General features: G+C 45.2%; 1 protein-coding gene across 1 annotated transcript in view; it reads left to right on the plus strand.

Moving 5' to 3' along the window:
* The window catches only part of LOC126527036 (uncharacterized), a 71,802-nt gene that overhangs the window by 34,947 nt on the left and 10,501 nt on the right, over positions 1 to 26,354 (plus strand). Inside the window, exons 2-13 of the mRNA XM_050174751.3 lie at positions 7,125 to 7,234; positions 10,706 to 10,783; positions 11,715 to 11,809; positions 13,369 to 13,428; positions 14,678 to 14,753; positions 18,942 to 19,009; positions 21,012 to 21,087; positions 21,276 to 21,381; positions 22,670 to 22,766; positions 23,535 to 23,679; positions 23,969 to 24,031; positions 25,904 to 26,104. Of these exons, the coding sequence (XP_050030708.1) occupies positions 7,125 to 7,234; positions 10,706 to 10,783; positions 11,715 to 11,809; positions 13,369 to 13,428; positions 14,678 to 14,753; positions 18,942 to 19,009; positions 21,012 to 21,087; positions 21,276 to 21,381; positions 22,670 to 22,766; positions 23,535 to 23,679; positions 23,969 to 24,031; positions 25,904 to 26,104 (1,175 nt within the window). The remainder of the gene's footprint in view (positions 1 to 7,124; positions 7,235 to 10,705; positions 10,784 to 11,714; positions 11,810 to 13,368; positions 13,429 to 14,677; positions 14,754 to 18,941; positions 19,010 to 21,011; positions 21,088 to 21,275; positions 21,382 to 22,669; positions 22,767 to 23,534; positions 23,680 to 23,968; positions 24,032 to 25,903; positions 26,105 to 26,354) is intronic.

A 26,354-nucleotide genomic window follows, 5' to 3' on the forward strand; every position in this document is an offset into this window, starting at 1 on the left:
GGCAAACTTTGATGTTCGTGAAAGAGCATAAATTTCTTGGTGTTATTCTTGACCGCCAGTTGACATGGGCATCATACGTCCGCGCAATTGAAAAGAATACCAGTACTGTAATAAACATACCTCGGCGACTCGCTGGCACAACATAGAGGGATCAGTCTATTAACTATTACAAGTTCATAACGCACTCATAAAACAACAAAAAAAGCTTATTCGGCACCTGTTCTCCGTGGTTTATAGCAAACTTCGGAGGAAAGTCTTCAACGTTTACTGGCAAGGGGGCTGCGAGTGTCCTGGGGTTCCGCAGGCTACTTCGAGTTCTCTAGTAATTGCTGAAGCTCGTCACCCACATTTTCAGTCGTACGAACAGTTGAAACATGCCGACATATTTATCGCATCTTAACTCAACGCGAGAAGCATCCATTAAACATTGCACTCAGTGAACGAAACACCAAACTTCACAATGCTGTTCAAGAACATAAAGCATTATTACCAAGATTTGAATTATGCAAAGTGGACGTTAGTTACCGTCCTTGGATGTTAACAAGTCATAAAATAGAATTATCTTTCGAGGGGTTATGTCTAAGAGAGACATGTTCATGGCAGCCGCACAACTGACACCTATTCCAAATTTACTCACTATATCCCCAGTACATCCACGTGTATACAGACAGCTCAAGTAAAAAATTCCTCGGCTTCAGCATTCGTCATTCCACATTTGCGCTTGAACGAACATCCCGAGCGACATCTTCCACCGTGGCAGAACTGTTTGAAATCCTGTGTGCTTTGCGTTTCATACCATTAGAAAAAAATTCGCAAAAATGGGTTATTTTTAGCGATTCGGCAAGCCGCCCTCACATTGCTACTAAGCAGTAAGAACGATTCTTTGAGCACTTTCCTATTTTATGAGACGCTCAAAGAACACAAAGGCAAGCGCAATGAATCACGTAATTGCATTGCATTGCAGTGGTTACCCGGGCACTGCAATATTCCTGGTAATACTGCAGTGGACGCTGCTGTGAATCGGTTGCACAATAACACGGAGACAATCAATCTTCCCCTTTTGCGTAATGAAGCCCATCTGCTTCTGAAACAGATATCCTGCCGTCTCAGCAAAGCTGCCTGGTCTGATCAGTAATCCAAGAACTCGGTGTTATACTTCATAGACAAATGTATAAACCTATCAATTACGTCAAATCTGAGAAAAAACAGAAAATTCGAAACATTACTGCACCGCCTGCGCCTTTAGTTTTTATACAGAATAAAACGGTGTCTCTAGTCCAGTGTCAGAGGAAGATGTGCGTCATCCTCTCCTCGAGTGCACTAAATACGATCCACAACGAAGGGTATTGCAAGCAAATTTGTTCCTTTTAGATAGGAGACCAATCACTCTAAAAACGATACTTGGTCCATGGCCAACAGCGTGCCTTCAGAAAAGAGCACTTCTTGCTTTAAAAAGTTTTTCGACGACACCAACATTTTGAGAAAATAAGCAAGCCTTGGGACTTCCGGCAAGTATGTCAAACGAGAAATTCTTGGCGCTGGCGTGCACATCACGCTAGACGAACTTAATGAGTCCCAGAGAGTAGATCAGTATGAAAGGCTCACACAGAGTTTGACGGGGAGACATATTAGATGACATCGGAATAACCTACGAAGCACAGCACGGAATGCGGAGAGACATCCCAAGGAAAATAAGGTAACATATATCAATACCCCCAATCCCCAGAAACATGCACCCGGAGTTTCACCAAGATCGAAGAATCGCAAGAGCTAGAGCTCTCCACAAGATTCCACAGTGCCAGGGACGTGGTCTATGTGGACGCAGCGGAGTACGCAAATAGACAGAGTATGTCGATAGTTGGTACGAGTCTACAGGGTGACTGCAGAGTTAGTGGCACAGCAAAAACATAGAAGGTGGAGGTGGTGGAGGGGGCTGCCTTAGCACTGGCAATAGCGTCCACGGAGGCTAACATCGTAGTAAGCGACTTCAAGACAGCCATCAAGAACTATGCAAAAGGAAGAATCTCGCCGGAAGCGCTGAGAATTTTAAACACCTTTCGTGAAGATCGCGACATTCACACTATATGGGCACCCGCACACTCCTCCCTTCCCGGGAACGAAATAGCGCACAACCTGGCTCGAGAGCTGACGGGCCGAGCAGGTAACAAGCAACAAATACTGGGAACGGAGAGACCGGATGACCAGCTTTAACGAGATAACCAAACATTATAAATTGGGAAGGGCCCATTTCCCCTCGGCATACTCCTCGCTGAGTAGACGGCAAGCGACGGCATGGCGCCTCTGACAAACAGATACATATCCTAACCCGGTGGCCTACCACCGCTACTACCCGAACATTTACACGGATAGATGTAGATTCTGTCAAGAAAGGGTGGACCTGCAACATGTGGTTTGGGCTTGTCCTCAGACGCCCACATAGAATAAAATAAATAAGACCAGAGAGCAGTGGGAGACCGCCTTGCTCAGCTGTGCACCGGCAGACCAACTCAAGGCAATCCAGCAGGCCGAAGATGCAGCAAGGGCCCAAGGGCTCGAGGCCGTCATCTAAATAGAGAGGCTATAGGTCCCAAATATGCTGTGCACAAACAAAGTTTATTCCTCCTCCTCACGTACTGTTGGACTGCGTAGTTCTTATTAATCTGGTGTTCTTCTGAGTGCCATATTTGTAACGTTATTCGCTCTTCTTGCGCATATTTATTTCGTTGGCTAAGTGACAAGTAGTAGCCGGTGCCGCCATAAAGGTTCCAGCCTCTCCTATTATTCAATTCAATAATAAAAGAGAAAGGATTTGGGAAACTGTCGGGCTTTCACATTTATTAGTAAATCGTTACTATTTGACGTGACGTACGCGCAAAGCGTTTCAAAGCGCTATTCGGAACACTGCATGCTGAGAGACCAAACAAAATCAATAAAGTGAAGGCAAGGTTACAGCGGCTAAACTGCGTATTTAAATGACACGCTTATTTAACGACGCGGATTATTTTCTCGTTTCACAACAGGCGTACTTAAATGTCGATGTTTCTGAACCTGGAAACGATGCGATACGGAAACGCTGCACGGAGCGCCGCAGCGACCTTGGACACGGACGCTTCCAGTACGGTGCGCAAGGGTGTCGGAACATGAGCAACAATGCCATCGCGCATTGGGATCGGCCTACACGCGAACGAGTTTAGCAACGCTTCAAAGGTGCAACGTTGGGAAGCGGGTCGCAACGAGCGATCACGACCGCGCCCACGCGCTTACGCGCATATATATCGATGCTGATACGCAGCACGAGTCATGCCTTCAGTGTAGCGCGGCAACGTGCCTCGCGCGGGGGGGTCACATGTATGTGTGCCGCAACGGGAAAACGGCTTTTCTTTCGATCTCGTCGGTGCCGTGGCAGCGGTGTCCCGGGCCCGACCGGACGTCCGCTATTAGGGGGACGTTCGCTGCCTCACTTGTCACCCGGGCCACCACTGCAGGTGCCGGCGCCTGCGCAGACGGCAATGCGGACTCTTCGTCATTATTGTTGCCGATGCGGCTGACGCCACCGTGCCTGACGCCCTCCTCCCCAGCCACTGGCTACTTTCACGACTTTTCCTTCCTTCAAATGAGCCACCCGTGCGTTCCTTTCTTTCTGTTCGACTAAGCTTCGTCGCGCGCAATTTGCGCGCATTGCATACTTTCGCTGTTGCGCGGTGCTGCACCTCCGGGTCGACGCGCAGTTTTGCGAAATTGTGGCGGCGCTGTTCTTGCTTGTTGCGTCCCGTGGTGCTGTTCTGGCTGTCAGTGGCAGCTGTTGCTGCGCAGGACATAAATAGCGCTACCACTCTGTCATGTCTCTATACAAACGCTTAATACGGCAATAATTACAGATTCATCTTTTACTGTTATACACGGTCCTTTATGAAACGCTAGACGTTGTACACAAACACGAGAAAGTACTTCACTAAAGATAACCTACAATATAGTTGCTGAAAGGCCGGTTTGTGGTGTAAGTATGACGTCATCGTGCAGGAAAACACCCGCATCTTGAAGGTGCGCTCGTCTCCGATTTTCGTTCTCATTCTCAGGAATAGTGGTACCATAGGATTATGTATCTTGAAAGAGCTGTTTGATTAGAGGCAACAGGAAAAAATCTCCCAGGCCGTCGGAGCTATGACAGAGTTTTAAAGAAATACGGATTATTCAGCGCGAGTAAGGCCAAGTGCATATTGTGTGAAGTCTTGCTGAGAAACCACCTGTTATTTTTAGTTTGACATCAAATAATTAATTTTAATTAAATAATTGCAATGCCCAATTTTATAAAGAATTATCCTTCCAAGTTCTGGAATTACCTTAGTGAAAACAAGAAACCAGATTCGAAGATATAAGTTGTAGCCATGCTACCGTTAACTGATGACGATATAGCAAATTTATTTTAACTCCTATTTTCATAGCGTGTTTTCAGTATCCGGACCATCTACGCCTACCGCACTCATTTCAACCATGCGAAATCAATTTCATTTCATATCCTGGTTTGCTTTCTATGCTTTTAAACTTAAACTCGAAAAAATGTTGCGGTCCTAACGATCTTCCCAATGTGTTTCTTCGACGATATGCCGAATGCGTTGCCAAGTTCCTTTTTATTATTTTTCACAGTTCCTTGTCATCAGCAACCTTGCCGCGTGATGGGAAGACGGCCCGAGTAATCCCTATCTTCATGAAAGGCGACAGATTATTACTATCTAATTACAGACCGATATCTTTAGCTTCCTCATGTTTTAAACTTACAGAACATATTATAGCCACTCAGACTACAGAATTCCTTGACAAACACTCCATGTTAACAAGTTTTCAGCACGGTTTTCGAAAGAAGCATTCGACCGTGACGCACCTCGTCACTGTTACGCATGAGTTTGCAAAAGGTCTTGATAATAATATTGAGATAACCACTATTTTTTTAGATATCTGTAAGGCCTTTGATAAAGTTCCTCATGACAAACTCATCTATAAACTTAACAAAATTGGTCTATCGAAGGTGTTGGTCGCTTGGGTGGCTGAATATTTGAGAAATCGGGTGCAGTTTGTAACAGTCGAGGATCGAAATTCGCACCTTAATTCTACCAGTCACGTCGGGTGTGCCCCAAGGCAGTGTACTAGGTGCCTTTGCTATTTTTGTGCTATATAAATGATATCGTAGATGTAATTGATCCAACTGTTCACATTCGATTGTTCGCACATGACTATTTTATTCCGTGAAGTTTGCAGCATACATGATCAAGAAGAACTAAACAAAGATCTAAATTACATATACCAATGGTGCAACAAGTAGGGCATGGTCGTAAATGCACAAAAACAGTTTCCATTTCTATCACAAAAAAAAAAAGCCCCTTTTCAGTATGCTTACTCCCTAGGTTCATCTATAGTAAATCATGTCGATAGCTACAAATATATAGGTGTAACGTTCACTGCTAACCTCTCCTGGAATTCCCATGTTGTCATTTGTTGTTCTGCTTTCAGAAAGTTGTTTTTTAAGACACAAGCTTCGTAATTCACCACCAAATGTAAAACTTCTATGCTATCAATCATACATCAGACCAAAGCTAGAATATGCAAGCATAGTGTGGGACCCTTACGCAAAACGTAACATTGATAAACTCGAAAGAATTCAAAGAAAGGCCGTTAAATTTATCTTTTCTAAATTTCGTCGTGTGGGCTCTCCATCATTCTCTCCTGAACCAGAAATTTGCTATTGACTCTTCATTGTGTTTATCCCCCCTATCAACAAGAAATACACATCAACAACCAAGATCTTTAACGCCATATTTCGCAAAAACAGATGCTTAGAATTTTTTCTTTTTCCCGCACACAGTGTCTCAATGAAATTCTATACCAGAGTGTGATGTTTTGCCATCGTGTAGCATTTTCTGCATTTACCCATTGTGTTCATTTTTGCTATTTGTCTCTGGATGTAAAACACAATGTATGTTCACCGTTATACTCATTGTGATTTGTTAAAAAAATGCCCATCCTGCTTGGACCACGTTATGTGGTCTGCAGTATGTATAAATAATAATAATAATAATAATAATAATTGAACTTTTTCATTGTTATAGTTGTCAAGATGTTAATTAAGTGATTGTATAGAATTGTAAGACACGTCAAAATGTTTCGAGCAAGGCATATACATATCGCTTGTTTACTTTTGCCGGCAAATAGGGAAGGCCCACGAAATATGAGAAGTACCGTGCGAATGCGCACCCGTTCGCACGGGATACCAGCGCCATAAAACAGTCTCAATGGGAAAGCAAGCTGTTATCTCAGGCACATACTCGATGTTATCTCAGGGACGTGCCTGGCTACGCCACTGGTCAACACTATAGTACGCATGCAGTAAAAAAGACATCCTCGTGGAGACCTCGCTAACAGGTCTCGCATGTGCTGCTTGCAAATGGCTTGTGCTAGAGCACCGCACGTCTACTGCCGCATACAAGCTGCGTGTTTCTTCAAATAGCGAGGGAGCCGCTAAACGTTGCCCACGCGCTTCCAGGAGCTCTACAAGTGGTGGAGCTCTCTGAGAGAACATTCACCGATGAATACTGGAGATGTTTTCCTTGTCATGTGGTTTGTTATGCTACTCCGGAAGAGAAAGGTATTAACATATGAAATAACCTATACTCATACGCAGTACACACACATGTGTGCAATTTTGCTAATTTCTCTTCCAGAAATAGCAGTGGGTTCTCATCAATAATGTGTGGAATAAATAAATGCACCCAGGAATGGTGGTCTCATAGTGGCTGTTCGGATTAATCGAGTCATGGAATGAGTCACTGGTATCTGGCAAGCTATGTAGCCTTGTTCGACTCACAGGTTGTGAGAGGTAACAGCCGGGGGTAACTCGACTTTATCCACTTTCCTTCATTTCACGTAGGGAAGGTTGGAACAAAAGAGGGAGAGAGACCGTAGTTCGGATCAGTCATGCGCGCTATCGACGAGGCGCAGCGTGCCTGCAGCGTGTTTGAATGAACTGCCTATTCTGGTCCCTGTTTCATGCCTTCTTTGTGGCTTATGGTGAACTGCCACGAAATCCTCGGGGCCTAATAATAATGTTTGACCTCCACTTGTCATGGTCGCAGAAATCGCGAAACAGAAGCAGCAGCCACAACACCAGACACTGCAGGCAGCCAACGGTGCTGTGCGCAAGGATGTCAATGGACACCAGGAGACACGGACCTCGGCCAAGCAGGTTGGTGACCGCGTGCGTACGCCTAGAGCCGCGTGCAAGTGAAACAACAGCAGGGCAGTGCAACGACGATCAAGAGGAACACGTGGCAGACGCAGTCATCATGGTGCTAAAAGAAGTTGCAAAGAAAAATTCATTTTTCGCATCAACGTTTCCATCTTAACCTAGGGGTAAAGGTGTTAGCAGTAGGACAAATTACCTACAAAGGGACACTAAAAGAAAATATTAAGTCGAGCTAGATTAAACGATTAGGCTTCTGAAATAACAAATTCGGCATTCGTAGCGAGAGCAGTGCTTTTGTAAGCGAGAAAATGACAAAAATGAAAAATCGCTCTGGCGTCACCTATATTTGACTATGGTACCTCTCATGTGCCGTCAGCACTGGCTATTCACAGAGCGACAAAGAGGGTGATCATATGGAGATCACGTCAACTCGTACGTTTTAGCGCGGGCGTTTTAAATAGCGGAGTAGCAGCGAGAACTTAAATGGCAGTTCTCTATGCAACAGTCATTACACATAGACTTTTCGTCGAATAATACATCGTAAAACTTTAATATTTTCGTTTATTATCTCTTTAAGAATAATACGTTTTTTATTGTCTACGCTGCTGCAGTTCGGCTAGGACATTACCGTCCTAAAAGTAAAGTGTTACAGTATGTCACTATAAAAGAATAGAAGTGGTACAGTAGAGCTCGGGACGTTGAGCTCTCGAGGAGCGTCGCGGGCATGTGCTCAACAACCGCGATTTCACGTATAGCTCTTCCGGTGAAAACCGCTCTTTTACGATCGCGTGACGTGTTTGCTCGCCGGTGGCGTGCCCTTTACGATACAACGATTAAACCGAGGCTGTGGCATACGCTTCTTCAGCTATAACTCTGTTAACGGCAGCACCACCGACACAGCCTTTGCTGACGTCGCGTTGAAGCGCACTTGGCATGCGGCGACGTGACACCGCTACCTCGTCGTTGTGCAAGAGCTCGCGAAGCTTCTGGCAAATCCCACAGCGTCTTTGAAGAAGTTGGATAGATACTGTAGCGTGCGCTAGGATTAAGTTTAATTTCTTTCTAATCCAAATTTGCAAGAGTAATACATAGTGTTTCGCGTAGGCTCTCAGCGGAAGTTGCCGCCAACGCGAAGCTGTCGTTAGCTCTCAATGGGAGAAAAGACTCGCTCGAACACTCAGCCGAAACAAAGCGACCTATACCGCAGCGCAAGTTGACCCGAAACGCGACTACCGGAAAACGGGGATTCGCTCTAAACGGACCAGCAGAAAGCAAATTCTCGTCGAGATCCGCCGGTCGAATTTAGCTCTAGGGAAGCTATAAGGGAAAATGGTGTGTAATCCGTCTTTGTACTATTTGCGGTACTTTTGAAAGACGAATATTTCTGGATGAGTGCACACGCAAAAGAAAGCTACAGGATATGAATAATTTGTAGTTACTTTGGTGTTACCTGTACCACATAGCTGGGATTTAATCAACGATTTGTGGAACATGAAAGTAATGCCACACATCCAATATATTTACCTTGTCGGAAATAGATGTCTTCACTTATAGGCGTTGAGGTGCGGCCATCATCCTCATTGTAGACAGCATCAAGCCCGAGCTCGTCCGAACAGCAGACTTTGAACTCGGCAAACTGTATCAGCTGTGGAGTGTGCGTACGTAAAAAGGGGTGTCAATTCTTGAAACGCCCAGTCCAGCTCTGTTCTGCACTTCCGCTTAAGCGTGTCACGGGTGGGATAGCTGGATCAGGCCCTTCACAGATGAATTTTAAAATTCTATTTACTGTCTATAGGCTTCTTGTAGTTCATCTTGCAGGCCCATGGCGCTTGTGAACCTAAGTACGCATCAACGAAACAAAGACGAAAACAGAGAATCAAACATTGCGTGCCCTTTTAGATTCTCTATTATCCTTTCGCCGTTTCGGTTCACTGGTTTCCTTTCAAGGTTTTTTGTAGACCACTCTGGGGGACTTCGTTGAACTTAATGTTTTCCTTATATAATGTCTGTATATTGTCTATACACATGTCGTTAAAAAGTGTTCCCTTCGTATACTGTTCTCTGCAGTTTTAAAATGTGGTTGTTTGCAGATTTATGGACATTAAACCTTTCATTACCGAGAACAAGCTGGGCTAGTCGACACAAGAACCTATAACTACAGGTTTGGCTTCACCACGCATAAGACATTTCTGGCAAAAGTTATACGGCCGTTCATCAAAATGATAGTGCCGCTACATTTTAGTCAAAGAATACACCTACTCCGTTAACCTTAGTTTTCAAGCTCTGCAGTGAAGTTTTTGTTAATATTGGGGTTCAACTGCTTCTTTCTTTACATATATATTTTAAAGCCCTCTTCCGAAAAAGATATTCAGTCGTATTTTTGGCCGTTTCCTAACTTAAGTTTGTTTGAATAAGCGAAAGGGATAATCTAGAAACAAGTGAACATTGAGCCTCCATGCGGTTTGAAGACAATTTGTAGACTTGACACACACACACAAAAAAGGCCTATAAACCTGTGCTCCCTAACTTGTCTCTCGCCTTATCCATAAACTTTCTACAGAGTATTCTTGTGGAGGAGGGACGAAAGTAGGTTTGTGAACTTCGCAGCTCCGAACCACAACCAGCAAGAGTCGGTATGTAGGTGGCAAAGCAGCTGGTTAAAAAATGGCAGTGATAAACAAGCTCTTGGGATCTTGCGACGAATGCCTTCGGGGAAAACTCGCAATTAATTATGAACCATTTATTAAAGTAGCATAAGAAGGAACACATTGGCTCTTTCTACAGGCAACTGTTGTCCTTCAGTCATGTCACCCGCCGTGGTTGCTCAGTGGCTATGGTGTTGGGCTGCTGAGCACGATGTCGCGGGATCGAATCCCGGCCACGGCGGCCGCATTTCGATGGGGGCGAAATGCGAAAACACCCGTGTGCTTAGATTTAGGTGCACGTTAAAGAACCCCAGGTGGTCGAAATTTCCGGAGTCCTCCACTACGGCGTGCCTCATAATCAGAAAGTGGTTTTGGCACGTAAAACCCCACATTTAAATTTTAATTCAGTCATGTCGTTGTAGCAACATTGCTTCCCTTCAGGTTGTAGATAAGCAAACCATTTGAATTTTGCATAAGTTAGACGGTAGCCGGTAAATAAAGGATATCGCTTATGATGAAAAATAGATGCCGTATCCTGAGGCAACCTTGACGTTTGAACTTACCGTGGCTATCCTTAGCCACGAAGCGTTGTCCTATACCTACTAATAGCCTGTGGTTGCAAGTTAACGCTGTTCATGCTTGATCAATCGCCTAAACTGACATATTCAGGTAGTTTTACATTGTTTTGCAAACTGAAACACAGTATTACGATTGGACTTACGTGGAGTGAGAACAGGCTTGGCAATGCTCCATCTGCTGGTGGTGCTGGGAGCTAACGGGACTTTCAAAAGTTGTGCGTCAGTGAAACGTGTGCACCGTGGCGCAGGCTCTGCAAGATTGCCTGGAAGAGCTGGGCGTCGATGATGCGGTGTGGTGCTCGAGGAGTTCCGACAAGGTCTACCAGGTGAGCAGGATCGCAAAATGCCGACTTTTTCACAGGGGATACTGTTTGACTGTAGCTGTGTGTGGGGAACTTCTAGGGATTCGAGAGGAACCTGCGAAATGCTTTTGCTCTGGCGGACCTTTACCCGTGCACCGCGCTCAGTTATATTACTGGGATGCGACAGCGAGGTACCCTTATCATGACGCTGAGCAGTGTACAGGCACCAAGGCAAATTAAAAATGCAAGGTGTGGAGCTGCCTTTGCTCGGGACACTCAGCATTTGTTCAGAGCTCGACGATATGAAACGAACAGTGTCCTAGCTCCCATCAGTATACCACACTGAGCGCCAGCAGTGGCCAACCTGAAGGAGCAGTCTCTGAAAACAACTTTTTCCAAATTAAGCTTGGAAAGACCAGGTTTTATAGAGGAAATTGCAGGGAACTACCCAGCTCGTTTTACGGTTCTGTTCTGGAGTTGTTTGGAAAAGGCAGAGCAATTTTGACAGCTTTTCGGTATTTAAAAATTCTTATAGTTGACTTCTTGAGTTTCACGTTTCGCGTGATGGTAAAAGTTCAGCATTATGCTTCACAAGGGAATCTTCTCTGAAAAATGTTTCCATACTTCATGGTGAATATGACTTTAGATGAAATTAGCCAAGAATGATCATCGTGCGCTGTTCACAAGACTACCCAGAAGTTCTCGCAGGTCTCCAGAAACATGCACAGAATTGTATTTATTATACCGTGGTCACCTTAGAGAAACTAACTGAAACGTGATGGGAGAGTAGGTTTGGATCGTTACAATCTACGACAGTCTGTGATCGAGAAAGAGCTTATTCTGTGCCAATCATCTCTAACTTGACACCCTTGGTCCATAAGTAATATTTGAAAAACGTGTGGGATCGGTTCCCTAACGCTGAACTGCGACATGTACACATTCTGTCTGAGCGCAGGTTATGTTTCCCTGCGAGTCGGGAGAAGACACGGACCTGGTGCTCAAGTCTCTCAACTCCAGGGGAATCGGCCTGGACGCAGGCTCCACCGTCGGGTGAGCTTGCCACCATGCTTTCAACACGACGTTCATGCGAACATGCGCATGAATGACAAATTCAGTTGAAGCAAAGCTCCTCCGGTACATCAGATGTTGAATTTTCATGACTGTGCGCCATGATCTGAACTATCTGGCGTTGGGAACAGGAATACGAGTATGTGAGAGTAACGCCCCTAATGTGACGTAATATGAATGAGTAATATGAAGTTAATTTCATAATAGTTCCATACCTTTGCCGTTCTTGTTTCGCCCACATTGAGGAAAACACAAGTGCTTAAATATGAGTGATTGCTTGATCTAGGGACGCCTTCGATGTTATAAGTCATAAGCATGTGCAAAGGAACTATAGATACATGCATGCTTTGTATTTCGTGGTGCTGTCTCTATTCTGCACACTTCGTTGCTCACAAAGTAAGCGAAGCTTAAAAATAGCAACCCCATTGTGGGGGCAGTATCCGCGATGCACTACATCCACGATTGCGCTCTCCGTTAGGTTTCATCGTTTTTTTGTCTCATAGTTGTTCCCCCGCGTCGTATGACGAGTGCTTTACCTGGACGTGTGCTTGATTATCAATTTGAGGTCGAATCGGTTCACCTTGTCCTATATGCAATACTTCGCGTGTAAAATGTGTTTGCTCGTCGCATACGTGCTTGTCACCGTTTTTCATATCGCATACACGCTTGCTGCCGGGCGACTTTATCGTTCACGCCTGTTTGCTCCGTCATGAGTCGCACACTTCCATGGTGAAACCAATAGATAGTCTTGTTTACAACTTGCTCATTGCGGAGCTCTCCACCGGGATCAAACATTTGCTTAGCTGTCGGTATAAGATATCTTGCTGCCTCGTATCTTTATGGGAGAATCTAGGTCCCGCTCCCTCGCGACTGCGGAGGGGTTTCCGCTTGATTTACTTCCGGATACGTGCATGCTATGTGCAGGCTTATGGCAGAATTAATGATTTAACTTGTTTTATTTCCTCATCACATTTCTTGTCGCAGATGTTTGGTCTTGTAAAAGCGAGGTATATTGGTAGCTTTCGCTCATATTGGTGCTAACTTTAGTTTTGAGTATTGATGCGCTCACACGACTGTACTACTACCAAAGAAATACGTGCAGAAAAAAAAAAAAAAACGAGAAGTGTAGCGCTTACAGTGACGCAGTACAAATGAAGTCTAATTTATTCTTGTTAGCTAATGCTTCACTAGAACTGTGACTGTCGCATGGCTAAAACTCTTATACTTTCAAATTTTGATAAGTTGAAGTCGAACGCCTCGCATGTTTTTAACCTACCTATGCTGCAGAAATTGACCGCTACTTTGGGACCCGTAAACCTATTCCCCAGCGTGGCTAAACGCGTCAAAAGGAAGCGGCTTTCGCTTGGCGCACTCATCAGATAAAGAAAACCGACCTGTGCATTGAAGCACCTGGCTCATGTTTCATGTTGGTCTACAGGAAAATGACCCTTTGCTCCCCGGAGACCGAGTATACTTTTAAGCGTTATATTTCTGTTCAAATGTAAGTGCAGTAAATGAACTCTATCTTTTCTTTTTTGCAGGGTCGTTCCTTGTGCAATATTTTACCAAGGTGGTGACGACGCCACTGCAGAAAGCCACGAGTGAGTGCATTTCAGGTCAGATTAATGAACGCAGGTCTATAACATTTGGCAGCCCATTGCGCAGCTTGTGGTTGCAAGCCCACTTTTGAATTCTAGCGTGTACTCTGGAGAAATAAAACTGAAAAGACCCGCTTCATTGCAGAGATCTGTCCTGATCAGTAAATGTGGTGTGTCAGCCAGGCGTCACTTGTGCTACACAACAACAAAACATTTTGGATGTATCTAACCGTTAAAAACTGTCAGTATCTTGTGTTACCTATCTTTGTCTTGTTTCGCTGTTTGTTGAGAGTAATAGATGGTGTGCGGGTGCCCGCACGCGTGAGTTTTCGTATTTATATGCGGTTTATAAGCAATAAACCTTTAGTCGTGAGTCAGCGCTCGTGTTACATCTTTCTTCTTTGTCCCTGTTCATTCGTTCGCGCTGTAAGTAATAATTCAAATGTACCGACTCGCGCAGCTAGTTACCGTTCAGGTCTCGGCATCATGCGGCTATTTCACAACGTCATCCCATGAAGCTTAAGCAGGGCCCACGAAAACGTGACGGGCCGTGCGAAACGTAACTGAGACTGAAGCATAGTAAAACCACGTGCTTAAATTTGTCATAGTGACCCCCACTAACGATTATATTTTAATGTGCTCAAAGTGAAACGACCAATCTGCAAAGCATCCCATACCTAGATTTAAGAAACTTTTGTCTAGCAGGTATAACGTCGTTGAAGACGTCACAATCCTGAAGGTGCCACCGGAGCCTGCAGCGTGCAGACAGTAGGCAGAACGTGGAGGTCACATTTCGTTTTCGTTAAACAGTGGTAAACTTGAGGGTCATGTTCTCATGCATAAGCAAGCCAGCTCTATGGATATGTTGGAACGAGTGATGTCTGTACGTTTGTCTGAGCGCCGCCTATAGTATAGTTCATGAAAATGTTAAGGTTGTTCAAGTTGCCGTAATCAGAGGGCGACTTTATTTCTGGATACAATATACCCAGGGGAAACAAGTCCGCAATTATCGCTGTTGGCACATAGAGTGAAGTTTGCGACAGTACTACAAAAAAATTAATGATGCTGCATCAAGACGGCAAGTTGGGCCGATTAGTTACGATTAATTGTGTAGTTCGTAACACCGCAACACAAGACACGGACAAAAGGTAAAAACGACGACACCAGCGCCGTGTCGTCGTTTTTTCCTTGCTTTTGTCCGTGTCTTGTGTTGCGCTATTACGAACCTTACAATTACTGATGCTTTGCGCAGAGAAGAGGCGTCCGGCTTCAAGACTGCCCAGCAGAAGTTTCTCAAGTCCGTGACGGCACGTCTCACAGTAGCTCAGGTCAGTATATACACTTACAGCTGAATTTTTTGTATTGCCTGCATAAGCAGTAATTGCGAAAGTCGGTTTCACATCAGCTTTTCCCACAGAAATACCCAAGCCAATGTCAAGTGCACAGAATAAGACGACCTTTATTACTATGACCATCGATGGTGCGTTCTGGAAATCAACGTACACGCAACAGTTCAGCTGGAACATTATAGCTCGCGTGCGTGGGCAACGCTCTTGCACAGCAGCGAAAGACAGAGGAATGCTGATCCGCCACCAAGGTGACTGGGGGCATTATAGCGTTGGCTGTGTGTCCCCATAACCTTTAATTGACCACGCGTCATGGCCGCATGTGCCATCAGTGGGTCAGCAAATGCTCCTCGAGCGTCCGTATTACAATCGCACTAAAAGCATTCTATCGGCTAACCTCGTCACGCCTGTTCAGTGGAGTTTAATGTGCCGATTTCTGTATGCCGTAATAGCTTAAGCGCAAAAATTTCTGGCCTTTCGTCTCTCGGGAGACTAATTTCAGCAGTGTGCGTGCCGATTACAAATATCGGAGAGTGCTCAGTCGCCGGTCGGAAAGGGAGCAACGGGAGGACAAACGGCGCCCGTTACTCTCCATTCACTTGGCTGTTTTCCCCAGTGTCGGCAATGAAGCGGCAGAAGAGATATTGTCTGTATGAATCGTAAATAGCTTAAAGTGTGCGCCGTCAACTGAACTACATGCAGGGCACCATGCACTTTGTCTCCTCGTGAGAAAAGTGCGTGAAATATGAAAGGCCATGCATGCACTTTATGTGCACACTATAAGTGAACGATACCCATTAAACGCACACGTCGTGAATGGACTGGCAAATATTCTTGGCTAATGGTACCCAAGCTCCTTCCGTTCCAAGGAGATGACAAACTTAAGCGATGTGTAGCTCAAGTAGGGCACGCTAAGCGACAGAAGTTCGTCTTATCTGTCGTCTTATCTGTTGGTCATGTGTGCCCCGTTTGCGCTACACGTACATCGCGTATACAGTGCGCATCAGGTTAAATCATCCTAATAATAACTGGGAAGCTTTCTTCTTGCAGTCGCATATAGTTGCTAGTGCGCCCAACGTTACTCTCCTCACATAGCGTAGACGAAACGCCGAGTCTATTGTGTATTGCCGCACCTGGGTTGAGATGTTCTAACATGATCTATTTTTTGTATCGTCAGCCGAAGCTTTTGTTGTGATGGAAGATGTTGCTTTGTGCGATGTTTTCTTTGTATGTATTTTCCGTATACCTGTGATCGCTTATGACCACCTGGTGGCTCGAAATGCGAAAACACTCGTTTGCTTATATTTATGTACACGGTAAAGAACCCCAGGTGGTGGAAATTTCCGGAGACCTTCACTACAGCGTGCCTCATAATCAGAAAGTGGTTTTGGCACGTAAAACCCCATAATTTTCTTTAACCACCTGGTGGACGTATTACTGTAAATAGTTCCTGTACATACATCATTTCATTCATTGCAATAAATACCATGTTAAAAAAAAGGCGGCCATGGTGTAGAGTAGCTAGTCCGTTAACGTGAAGACATGAGTTCAAATGCGGCTTTCGTGCGCTATTTTCTTCATTTATTCTGCTCAATATTTTTTGTCAGTGGATAAATGGCTAATATTGTTAATTGCTTCTTTGAGGACCATTGGAAAGAATGATCTTTACTCCTTTGAGGAGCATCGTAAAAGAGCAACTGTTAGTCCTTGAAGGAGTAAGCGCATGGGGAGTCACAGTTCATCCCCTCGCAGTTGCACTGGAAAAGGACGAATGCTTGTGGCAGGTCAGTTACTCCCCAGAAGGAGTAAAATATACCCCGTTCCGTCTTTCTTAGTGTACTTTTAAAAGTGCACACTCTTTAGGGCGTATTTTGTCCCACAACAATAATCGTCTGTCTTACCCGCATTTCTTTTCTTTAACGCTGCGAGCCCGGTACTTCCACGTCACGAACGGCTTGCGCGTTATCAGCGTGGCACAGCATTCTCGAAATGAAAGTAGCGAGCACTGAATCTTCAAAAACGGAAGCGCAAGCAAGGGAGATGATGCCTATTGTTGTGGTGCAAGATAAGCCTCAATGCGTACAAACTTCTTCAGTAGTGTGCAGGCCGTGCAGGGCGTGTAATGGTATCGCGCCGGCACCACTCCACTGCCCGTAAGATGCCCTGGCGCTTGCGCCAGTAAATCTACGTCCCTTTCAGATTGTGAGCCTTAATAATGTTTCGCGATTTCTAATTGTTTGGGTTAGAAGTTAAAAGGCATACGCTGCGAACGAACTATTTCCTGACTTATTTGCGAGTGCAGCTGTCAAATTTTGAGGAATCATTCAGTCAAGGCCATAAAACCTGGCCATAACAACTTTGGCTTTTAATAATGTAGCATCTAGTTAGCATACCGAACCATCTAAAAGGAACATCACAGGGACGTCGCCTTTTCGGGAATACTACCAGATATTCCTAAGCCCTGTAGTTACGAGGCATAGATTCACCTTGAAGGACACGCATGACACAAGGCAGTAATGCATTCGTTCCTCTGGTTCGTACATGAGGTGCAGCTAAAAGAATACATCTAGGTGTACTTTGCTCACCCCTCTCTATTTCTTTCCGTACCCCAGCCTCTTCTTTTTTCTCGACGTGAGTGGTGTTCTCCAACAAGAGTGAAATATTTCAATAAACAGTTCACCACAGCAACGGCAAAACAAATTCGCCTGGAGTGTTCATAAAGTTCGGAAAGCGATCGGGCTGGGATCGTCACAAGCGTAGGTAACTTCATGCGATAAAGCAACGATAGGAAGAGTGCTAGGCTGCGATATAACAGCCCGTAAGTACAATCTCTCCAATATTATTCACTGCGTGCTTGGAAGAAGTATTCAAGCTATTAAACTGGGAAGGCTTAAGAGTAAAGATCGACGGCGAATACCTCAGCAACCTTCGGTTTGCCGACGACATTGTTCTATTCAGCAACAATGCAGATGAGTTGTAACAAATGATTGAAGACCTAAACAGAAAGAGTGTAAGAGTGAGGTTGAAGATCAATATTCAGAAGACAAAGATAATGATGAATAGCCGGGCGAGGGAGCAAGAGTTCAGGATAGCCAGTCAGCCTCTAGTCTGAGGAGTACGTTTGCCTAGGTCAACTAATCACACGGAACCCTGACCATGAGAAAAAAATTCACAGAAGAATAAAAATGGGTTGGATTGCACACGGCAGACATTGTGAGCTCCTGACTGGGAGCTTACCGTTATCATTGAAAAGGAAAGTATGCAATCAATGAATTTTACGGGTGCTGATTTATGGAGAAGAGACTTGGAGACTGATAAGAAGCTTGAGAACAAGTTAAGAACCGCGCAAAGAGTGATGGAACGAAGATTGTAAGGCATAACGTTAATCGACAGAAAGCCAGCGATTTGGATCAGAGTAAACGGGTATAGAGACGATATTCTGATTGACATCAAGAGAAAAAGCTGGAGCTGGGCAGGTCATGTAATGCGCCGGTTAATTACCGTTCGACCGTTACGGTTACAGAATGGGTTCCAAGAGAAGGGAAGCGCAGTCGAGGACGGCAGAAGACTAGATAGAGCTATGAAATTAGGAAATTGGCGGGTGCTAGTTGGAATCGGTTAGCACAGGACAGGGGTAGTTGGAGATCGCAGGGAGAGGCGTTCGCCCTGCATTGGACATAAAATAGGCTGATGATGAAGTATAGCTGACACAGGCTAAGCGACAATTTTTTACCATTCCGATTCAAGGACGATGCCATTTGAAATCGCCATCGCCTGCTGCTGCATACTTCTTAAGATTGCAGATGACACTTCAGGAGCTTCCAGAAGCTCTTGAGGTGTCATTGCAATTATCTGAATGTTTCCAGGAGCAAGGTGTTTGTCTCAAAACCACGTGGAGGTTCCTTTTACTTATCATCTGTACCTCAAAACGGTTCCTCGGGGTAATTAAGGAAATCCCTCTCTTGACTCTGGGGCTTTCTTGCATATCAGCGTCCCTTTTTGTGCTTTCGAATTTTTTATCCCACGTTGGAGCACAGGTAAGCAGCTGACGCATCAGAGGTGCCAACGTATGTTGCGTGTACTTAATAAAATACAATTCACTCGAAAGCAGTGTCCATAACACACGTCCCCTTGGCGACTGACCGGCCTGTCATGTTCTCTATTGCGCAGGTGGTCGAAGGGGTGCGGTCAAACGGGGAACTCAACTTCGACTACGTAGCTTTCATCATACTGGCCGGGTGAGCATTGACTGCGGCATGCTAAACCTTCTGTGAAGGGAATTTAATTCAACCTAAGTGTTGTGAAATGTAAACGGTGTACAGCAGTAAGGTAGCGTACAAGTATACTGAGGAACACGACCGAAAAAGAATGAAATAAAACGCGCAGCCGTTTCACAATACCAGCCATAAACGGTTGCAATAAGGAATGACTGACTGTATTAAAGTACAAACATAGGACTGCAGAAACAAAACACAGTGTTACAAATAAAAGGCGAAACTTCGCTGAATTAGTGTCATTAAAGAAGAAAAGCAATACAAACACTACGTTAACCAGCGACATCAAGCTGCTACTGCGACACCTGATCTCATTGTTCAGTATTGTTGAAAATCACATGCATGGCGGGATGTACTTTCCTGCCAACTGAAGCAGAGGAGCAGGGACACTGCGAGGTAAACTGCAACTGCGAGTGTGAATTACTTTAATAGCGAGCGCATTCTCTTTTGCCTAGAGATGACCCTGCAATAGTTAATTATCCAAAGTGAACGCACTAGTGACAGGATATGAACGGGCATACAAATTTGACGGGGAGGAGGGGGCAGACATGACTTGTGTCCTCCTTCGTCCCTGTCAAATGTTTATGATCATTTTCACCCTCTAAAGATATACTAACTCGCCCAACGACGCATATTATGAAAGTACTACAATCGTGCAGCATATATCCCTGCAAAAATTGACATCACACATACACAATAGCCTCTTATGATCATGTGAGAACACATACGAAACATGCGCTTTCTCATATGGTCATACGAGGTTATTGAATGTTTCGTATATTTTTTTTTCATGGGGATGTTGCTATGTTTCAGCTGACGATTACTGAGCATCATGATGAGGGCACGTCCTAAATACATTTCCAATTGTTGGAATTAAACTACGATCCCCGCGCGCAGCAGCCCGATATTGTACACCCACTGGGTCAAAAATGCATGCATGCGTGCGAGGGTGCGCCAGTTTCCCCATATTCCCCAAGTTGCAGCTAGCGACATGGGGAATAGCCAAAGCTAGCGCTTTGAAACCCCACGTAACAGGGAGCCCACATGCAAGACTCGCATGGGGGCTCCCTACTGTGTGGTCTTACACAACATTCGGCATCGTCCCAGTTCTCCTAGTGCCCTACCTAACAAAACAGATCAGGTCATTACGGAACATGTTTTAATGTTTTCTCAGCCTAATACAATAAGACGTCATACCTTATTCATCGTGCCGTATCCTTGCCGTCGTCACAAATATGCTTGCGTCAGTGTACAATTACTCACCCTATGCACTGACACGTTGGCCATCTAGTAACAATTAGCAGTACCCCAAAATATGCTTAATATTCGGCCAATTGCAACACACTTGTCATAGCATTGATTACCACAGTGCGCGTGATCTACATTCTTCTTGCTATCCTGCCAGTTCAGCCTCGCGCATGTTGAGCGCTGATAGCTAGAAATGAAAGTTGGCAAATTAGAGGCGCCACGAAGCGAGCAGACAAGCGGTGGAAGAGGGCACTGTCAAAATGCTTCGCCGGTGCATTGGTTGGCCATGCCCAATGATACGCGAGATGGACAATTCGGCGCTCATTTTTCCTTTCCTCCGTGATTTTGCATCTGCGTTTTTAGCTCTACTTTCACCTCCGCATTCCCACAGCAGGAAATAGTGACGCAATGTGTGCGAAATCTCGACGTGCTCACTCCGTTGAGCCACAGATAGAGAATGCCAAATATAGATAACCTAAATACAAAAAATAAAGTGAACCAGTAAGAGTTCCATATTATGTGCATCAGAAATGTTCCCTTGACGCCAACCGTTCGCTTGGCATCGGCACTGCATGGTCTCAAGGTTTTGAAAGCACGTAGTTTCGCAGCCAGGTGGAAAAGAGTGCCGGAGTCTTGGTGGAACCAGAACGCATGCGTTAAGCGTTCGATGTAACCAGTTTCTTGTATCTTACTTTGTCTTACATGCTTTCTCATGCAGAATGATCGCAGCACTTGGTCTAATGGACAACAGTGTGGTCTCTATCATCGCAGCCATGCTCGTCTCGCCGCTCATGGTACGATAATTTATGCAACTACTCAGACCACGTCATCATCTGACGTCGTTGAATTTGACGCCATAATGCTGCTCTAGAGCTATAGCATGGTGCGGGGGCACAGTAAAAGCTACCCATTTTATCGATTCACTTATCTTTACAGCAGCGCTGTGACCAGTGCACGTAACGAACATTTGCGCGACTTCCAGGGTCCCATCGCGGCCATCACGTTTGGCATCATCATCAGGGACAAGTCATTGGTCAAAGTCGGGCTTCGCACTGAGCTGATCGGGCTTTTCCTCTGCCTCCTATTCGGTGAGACACTGGCCTTAAGCGTTGTGACGTTTTCTGTCGGCACGCATTCGCGAATGTTGTCTGCATGTAAGTTTCAGTTCATCAATAAGAAAGACTACAGTGGCCGGCTTGAAGTGCAATCCTCTGGCCATCTTATTTTTTGCCGGGGAACGAGTAAAAAGATTAGATTGATAAGGAGGATTGGGAAAGGTGAAGGCAAGGGGGAATGAATACCTGTGTTTATCCGAAGGCAGTACTTATAGCAATGTTTACTGCATGTCATTTTAATTGATATTTTAGATGTTTATGTCACCCGAGAGTTTTGATTCTCGTACGGGATACATACGAAGGGATGTGTTGACTGGTTAGGCGAGTACTATATCCGAGCTCGCGTGATAAAATGTCTTTTGGAGAAACAAGCATAACTGTTTGCCTGCGGGAATTAGCTAAATTGCTTTGTAAGTTGCGTTGTTACCAATCATTGTGAGGAAAGAACAGCACGACATTTCAGTTAAAATATTCAGCACTGTCGTAAATAAACACTTTGAGGCTGCTGTAAATCTGAGCTATATTTCCTTCATGCCTTGGCTAATCTATCACAATTCCGCAATTTCTCCTGCAACCTCTCGTCTATAGCTACTTTTCGTGCTTTTCTCTTCCCTACGCAAGCTTTAACTACTGAATTCGCTTCGTGTTATGAAGATAAGTGCCCTTATATAAGACCAGGAATGCTTACGATGCCACTTATTTGTGTATCCATTTTTCTTCGAGAGAAAAAGGCTGTATAATCAAGGACACAATGCCGGTCAGATTTCATCTACCAATCTCAACCCTTATTTTGACTTTATGAACGAGATTTATATTTGTGCACTGCATATTTTAATACAGCTCTCATCACGAGGGGGACGTAATTATGGGAATTTCCAATACGGGCGTTCTTAAGCTAGGAATTCGGCTTGAAGAACACTGTCCGAAAAAGACGGCATTGAGCAAGCGTTGTATCCAGGCGCAATGTCTCTCCAACTAACCTTATGTACCTCGTCGCCTTTCACTAAGATAACATCCAGTCTTGGAGTAGCTACATACGGAAGGCATTTCCAAAAGCAAATTCTAGCCTTCAAGCTATCCTAATTTAGCGAACTGCCGTTTTTGAAGTTATGCTGCTCCTGAAGACCGGTAAATACGGATTTGCAGTAACAATAGTTTACCGTGCTTACGCTTGCAAAGTTGCAGCTCAAAAGTTCATTAATAAAGCCGTGGCTTGACGACCTTGGTCGTGATGACTGGGTCTTGTTCGGCCACGTCGCAGGGTTCTTTTTCGGGCTGATCATGGCCTACTGGGGAGACATTCAGGGTCCGGGAGGCTGGGGACCCAACACGTGGCCCGACGCAGAGCAGACGGCCAGGTAAGTTGCCTGTGCTGCATGTGTTCAATGACTCCCAACAAGGGGCGCTTCGTTCATGCTCCACAGAGAGTTGCACAGCTACATCGATATTAATCTACTCGCAACATGAATGCGGCAATAGGATATTTTAATGAAACTTGGTAGTAATTCTCATTATGCGCCTTCGGGACCATATAAGACCTCTATTGCACCGTGCGCCCAATGTAAATCCCGTATGACATTGCAAGGCTGGGAAAATTCAGCTCCCTCGTCGGTGGCATCGGAGAGGCTTTTGAAACGTCATTATGTAGTTCTTATTATTTATTCATGCTTCTGACGAAAGAACATCCAGTCATGAGCAAATGTCACTGACATTAGAAAATGGCAGCATCCCCTGCTATGATTGCGAATCGCACCGTGTGGGGTTGCTAAATACTTAGGCGGTTTTTTATGTCCGAAGGCAGTCCCTAGTCTACCGGCGGCCTTTTGTGGATCACTATGGAGTAATTCCGGCCACTAGAAGCCTCAGCGTATTGGCATCTTTCTTTTTTTTTACTACAAAGTGGCTGCCATCACCGCTGGGCAGCAAACTTCTGATTAAGTGACCAACAGGACCCCTTAACGGCTGGACCGCTGTAGCGGGCAACATGTTTGTGTAAGTATTCGGAAAAACACTTGTGGATCCTTCTTTCCTCTGGTGGTTATTACCGCGTGCGCGCTGTCAAGAACGCGTTCTTCCCAACGCATATTATGCACTTTATTTCTAAGTCATACGTCGAACAATCGCAGGGGACAGTGGCGCAGCTTGTGGGTTGGCGCGCTGGTAGCGCTGCCCTCTGGCGCCGGTGTGGCCATGGCCATCCTGGGTGGCAACTCGGCGTGCCTTGTGGGAGTCGCCATCTCTGCTTCGCTGCTGCCCCCGTCCATCAACTGCGTAAGCACGAGCTCCCTGCTAATAAAACAGCAGTGCGGCACTATAGTTTCACGCGTTCGGCTTGTATAGATTTAGTTTCAGTTCGGTAATTCATTGGGAAAAGCATCGAATTTTTCCTTCTAGTACTCTGAAGCGCTGTAATGTAATGTCTCCAGGTTTTTTGAGCGTTGCGGTTTCAATAACTTCCCACTATGCAGCTTATTCAGTTTTGCCTATGGTTACAAAGGCTAATGTGGGCTCCACCTTTTGATGAAATCAGTATGTGACAAGGCTTTTAACTTTCTCGCAGGGGTCCTTGTGGGCTCTATCACTCATGAAAGTCTTAAAGTCTCTCGGCCAAGATCCTGTCAATGTAAGTACTTTTACTGTGTGATTCCACTTCGTTGCTTGATTAAATCGCACATGTTTCACATGTAATGACAGGCAACATAAATGAAAATTGTTCAGGCCCATTTTAAGCAGATACTACGGTATAAAACAAGAAGGCTGTAAGAGAAAATACAGGAGCGTCAACGAGAGCAAATATCGTGTTTACCCTGTATCAATACGTGTTACTGCACAGAACATTGAGCAGCAATGTAAGAATTTTTTACCATGGCGCCTTGGCTTTTGAAATAGTCCCGTCTAGAAATAGAGGGACTGAGAATAAAGATGAAAGCCAGAGGCTGTCTGGCTGGCTACTCTGCGCCAGGGGAAGGAGAAAGCGACGGAAGCTTAAAGTACAAATGTACTAACCAAAGGTGAAGGATCATCATGAGCAATGCCGCCAAACCTACAATATTTATATGTTAAATCTACGTATTATCCCCAAATTTGCAGATCAATGGGCTTTTTTATATTTCCACACACGTACGGTCACCTGCAATACGAGCTGCGATACGGCGGTCATGGTTGAAGGTGCCCCATGACTGCCCACCAGTGCCGACATACTTTCACGACGACATTAAAGTGCAAATACCTCTCCTGATTCCCTGACATAAAATTCTTATTACGCCACTGATGCAGGGTCTTTATCGGGCGTACGTTGTGCTCTACAAAAAAGCGCTGACAGTTACTTTTGCGGGATTAATTTCAAGTCCCGTGTTCTCCTACTCGTACTTAGCAATAGCGCGCGTTCTCTTGGCACGGACTCGAGCTGAGCGACCGTACTCCGTCTTAAACTTATAGTTCATAGAAATAAAAATAAATATGGTAGAAACACTTAGGTCAGCAAACACAGCTACCAGAAACTATAGCTATTAGTCCTCACAGTGAAAAAAAGAGAAGAAACAACAAAGAAATGCCAGGGCAAGGCGTGTAGGTTTCGTTGAGAACTACAGATACGAGAAGTGTGCCGGTGGTCACCTTTGTCGTCTGATAACCTCGTTACCCTTGTTTCTAGACCATCCACGACGCCACGCTTCTGCCCTGCCTACTTCTGTATACATGTCAACGGAAAGCCTACGTCGTTTTCCGTCGCGCGTACCTTGCGTACAATATGATCCTTGATCTCATTCATCCAACGCGCAGCGGCCTCTGCGAATCATGCTGCTACGTCTGCTGAATGACTGATGAGTTCTTTTTTTATCTTCTGTTGTTCTCTCGTTATTCTGCCCTTACGCCATACAGCTCTACAGAATAGCCTACCGAGCGCTTCATCTGGTTAACCTCTCTGCCTTACACCACATGTTTTTTCACCCTCTGCTCAATAAAGCAAGCCGCTTTCTCACAATGCCATGGCTCCGAGGAAACGTAACGCCCACATTATTTTTGAGGGTGCTGACAGGGCTCTATATGCGACAGAAATATTTGGACAGTGGTGGACTGGGAAAATCGCAATGGGTTCGTCTTGGAATGTAGCGAAAAAAAAAACGGACACAATGTCGGAAATAGATCGTGTACAGCGGTCCTGATAATTAACGTTTAAGGCAGCACAGCCACTTATATTTAAGGATTTCGCACGTGTGGATGCCGTACGCGCATTGATACGAACACACACGCAGACACAGTTGCTCATGCTGGTAACATTGAACAAACAGCATGAAAAGTGGTGCTCGTGATTAGCACCATGCATGAAATAACTCGCCATATTGCGAACCAGCGCTTCCATGCGCGTTCATCATTATGTTCCTATATGTCTTTGTTTATGTGTCAGCCCACTCTGACTTTCTATGCTGCGGGCCGAAGCTTCTTAGCTGTAGATTCGAAAGCTCTAAAGATAACTGCTGCACGTTCGCATGCGCAGGTGACCGTGCAGATTCCGGGCACGGACCAGAACCGCACGGTACAGACGTACCCCGCCTTCGTAGCGTACCCGGGCTTCCAGGCTTACTACTTCGACAACGCCAACATGCACAAGGAGTGCGCCGTCATGGCCATAAACTCTTTCTGCCTCACCGTGGTCAACATCCTCTGCATTATCATCGCAGGCACACTGCTGCTCAAGGCAAGTGAGCAGAGTAGCGTTTTTGCACGGACACTAAATAGTTGAGCTGCATCACGCTTCTAAAATGCCAAAGTCCACTCATGCCGCGAGAGAGCGGGCTCGGTCAGCCAGAAGGAAGGGTGGCAACGAAATATTATTGACGACACGGTCTTAAAGTTAGAGCTCGCCCCAGCTCGTCATGACGTCATTAATTTTGACGGTATTTTCTCGGGCCTAGCTGATTTTTTATCAGTAAAGTCGGACTGTAATG

The sequence above is a fragment of the Dermacentor andersoni genome, chromosome 9 (assembly GCF_023375885.2).
Source record: "Dermacentor andersoni chromosome 9, qqDerAnde1_hic_scaffold, whole genome shotgun sequence".
NCBI classification, from domain to species: domain Eukaryota; kingdom Metazoa; phylum Arthropoda; class Arachnida; order Ixodida; family Ixodidae; genus Dermacentor; species Dermacentor andersoni.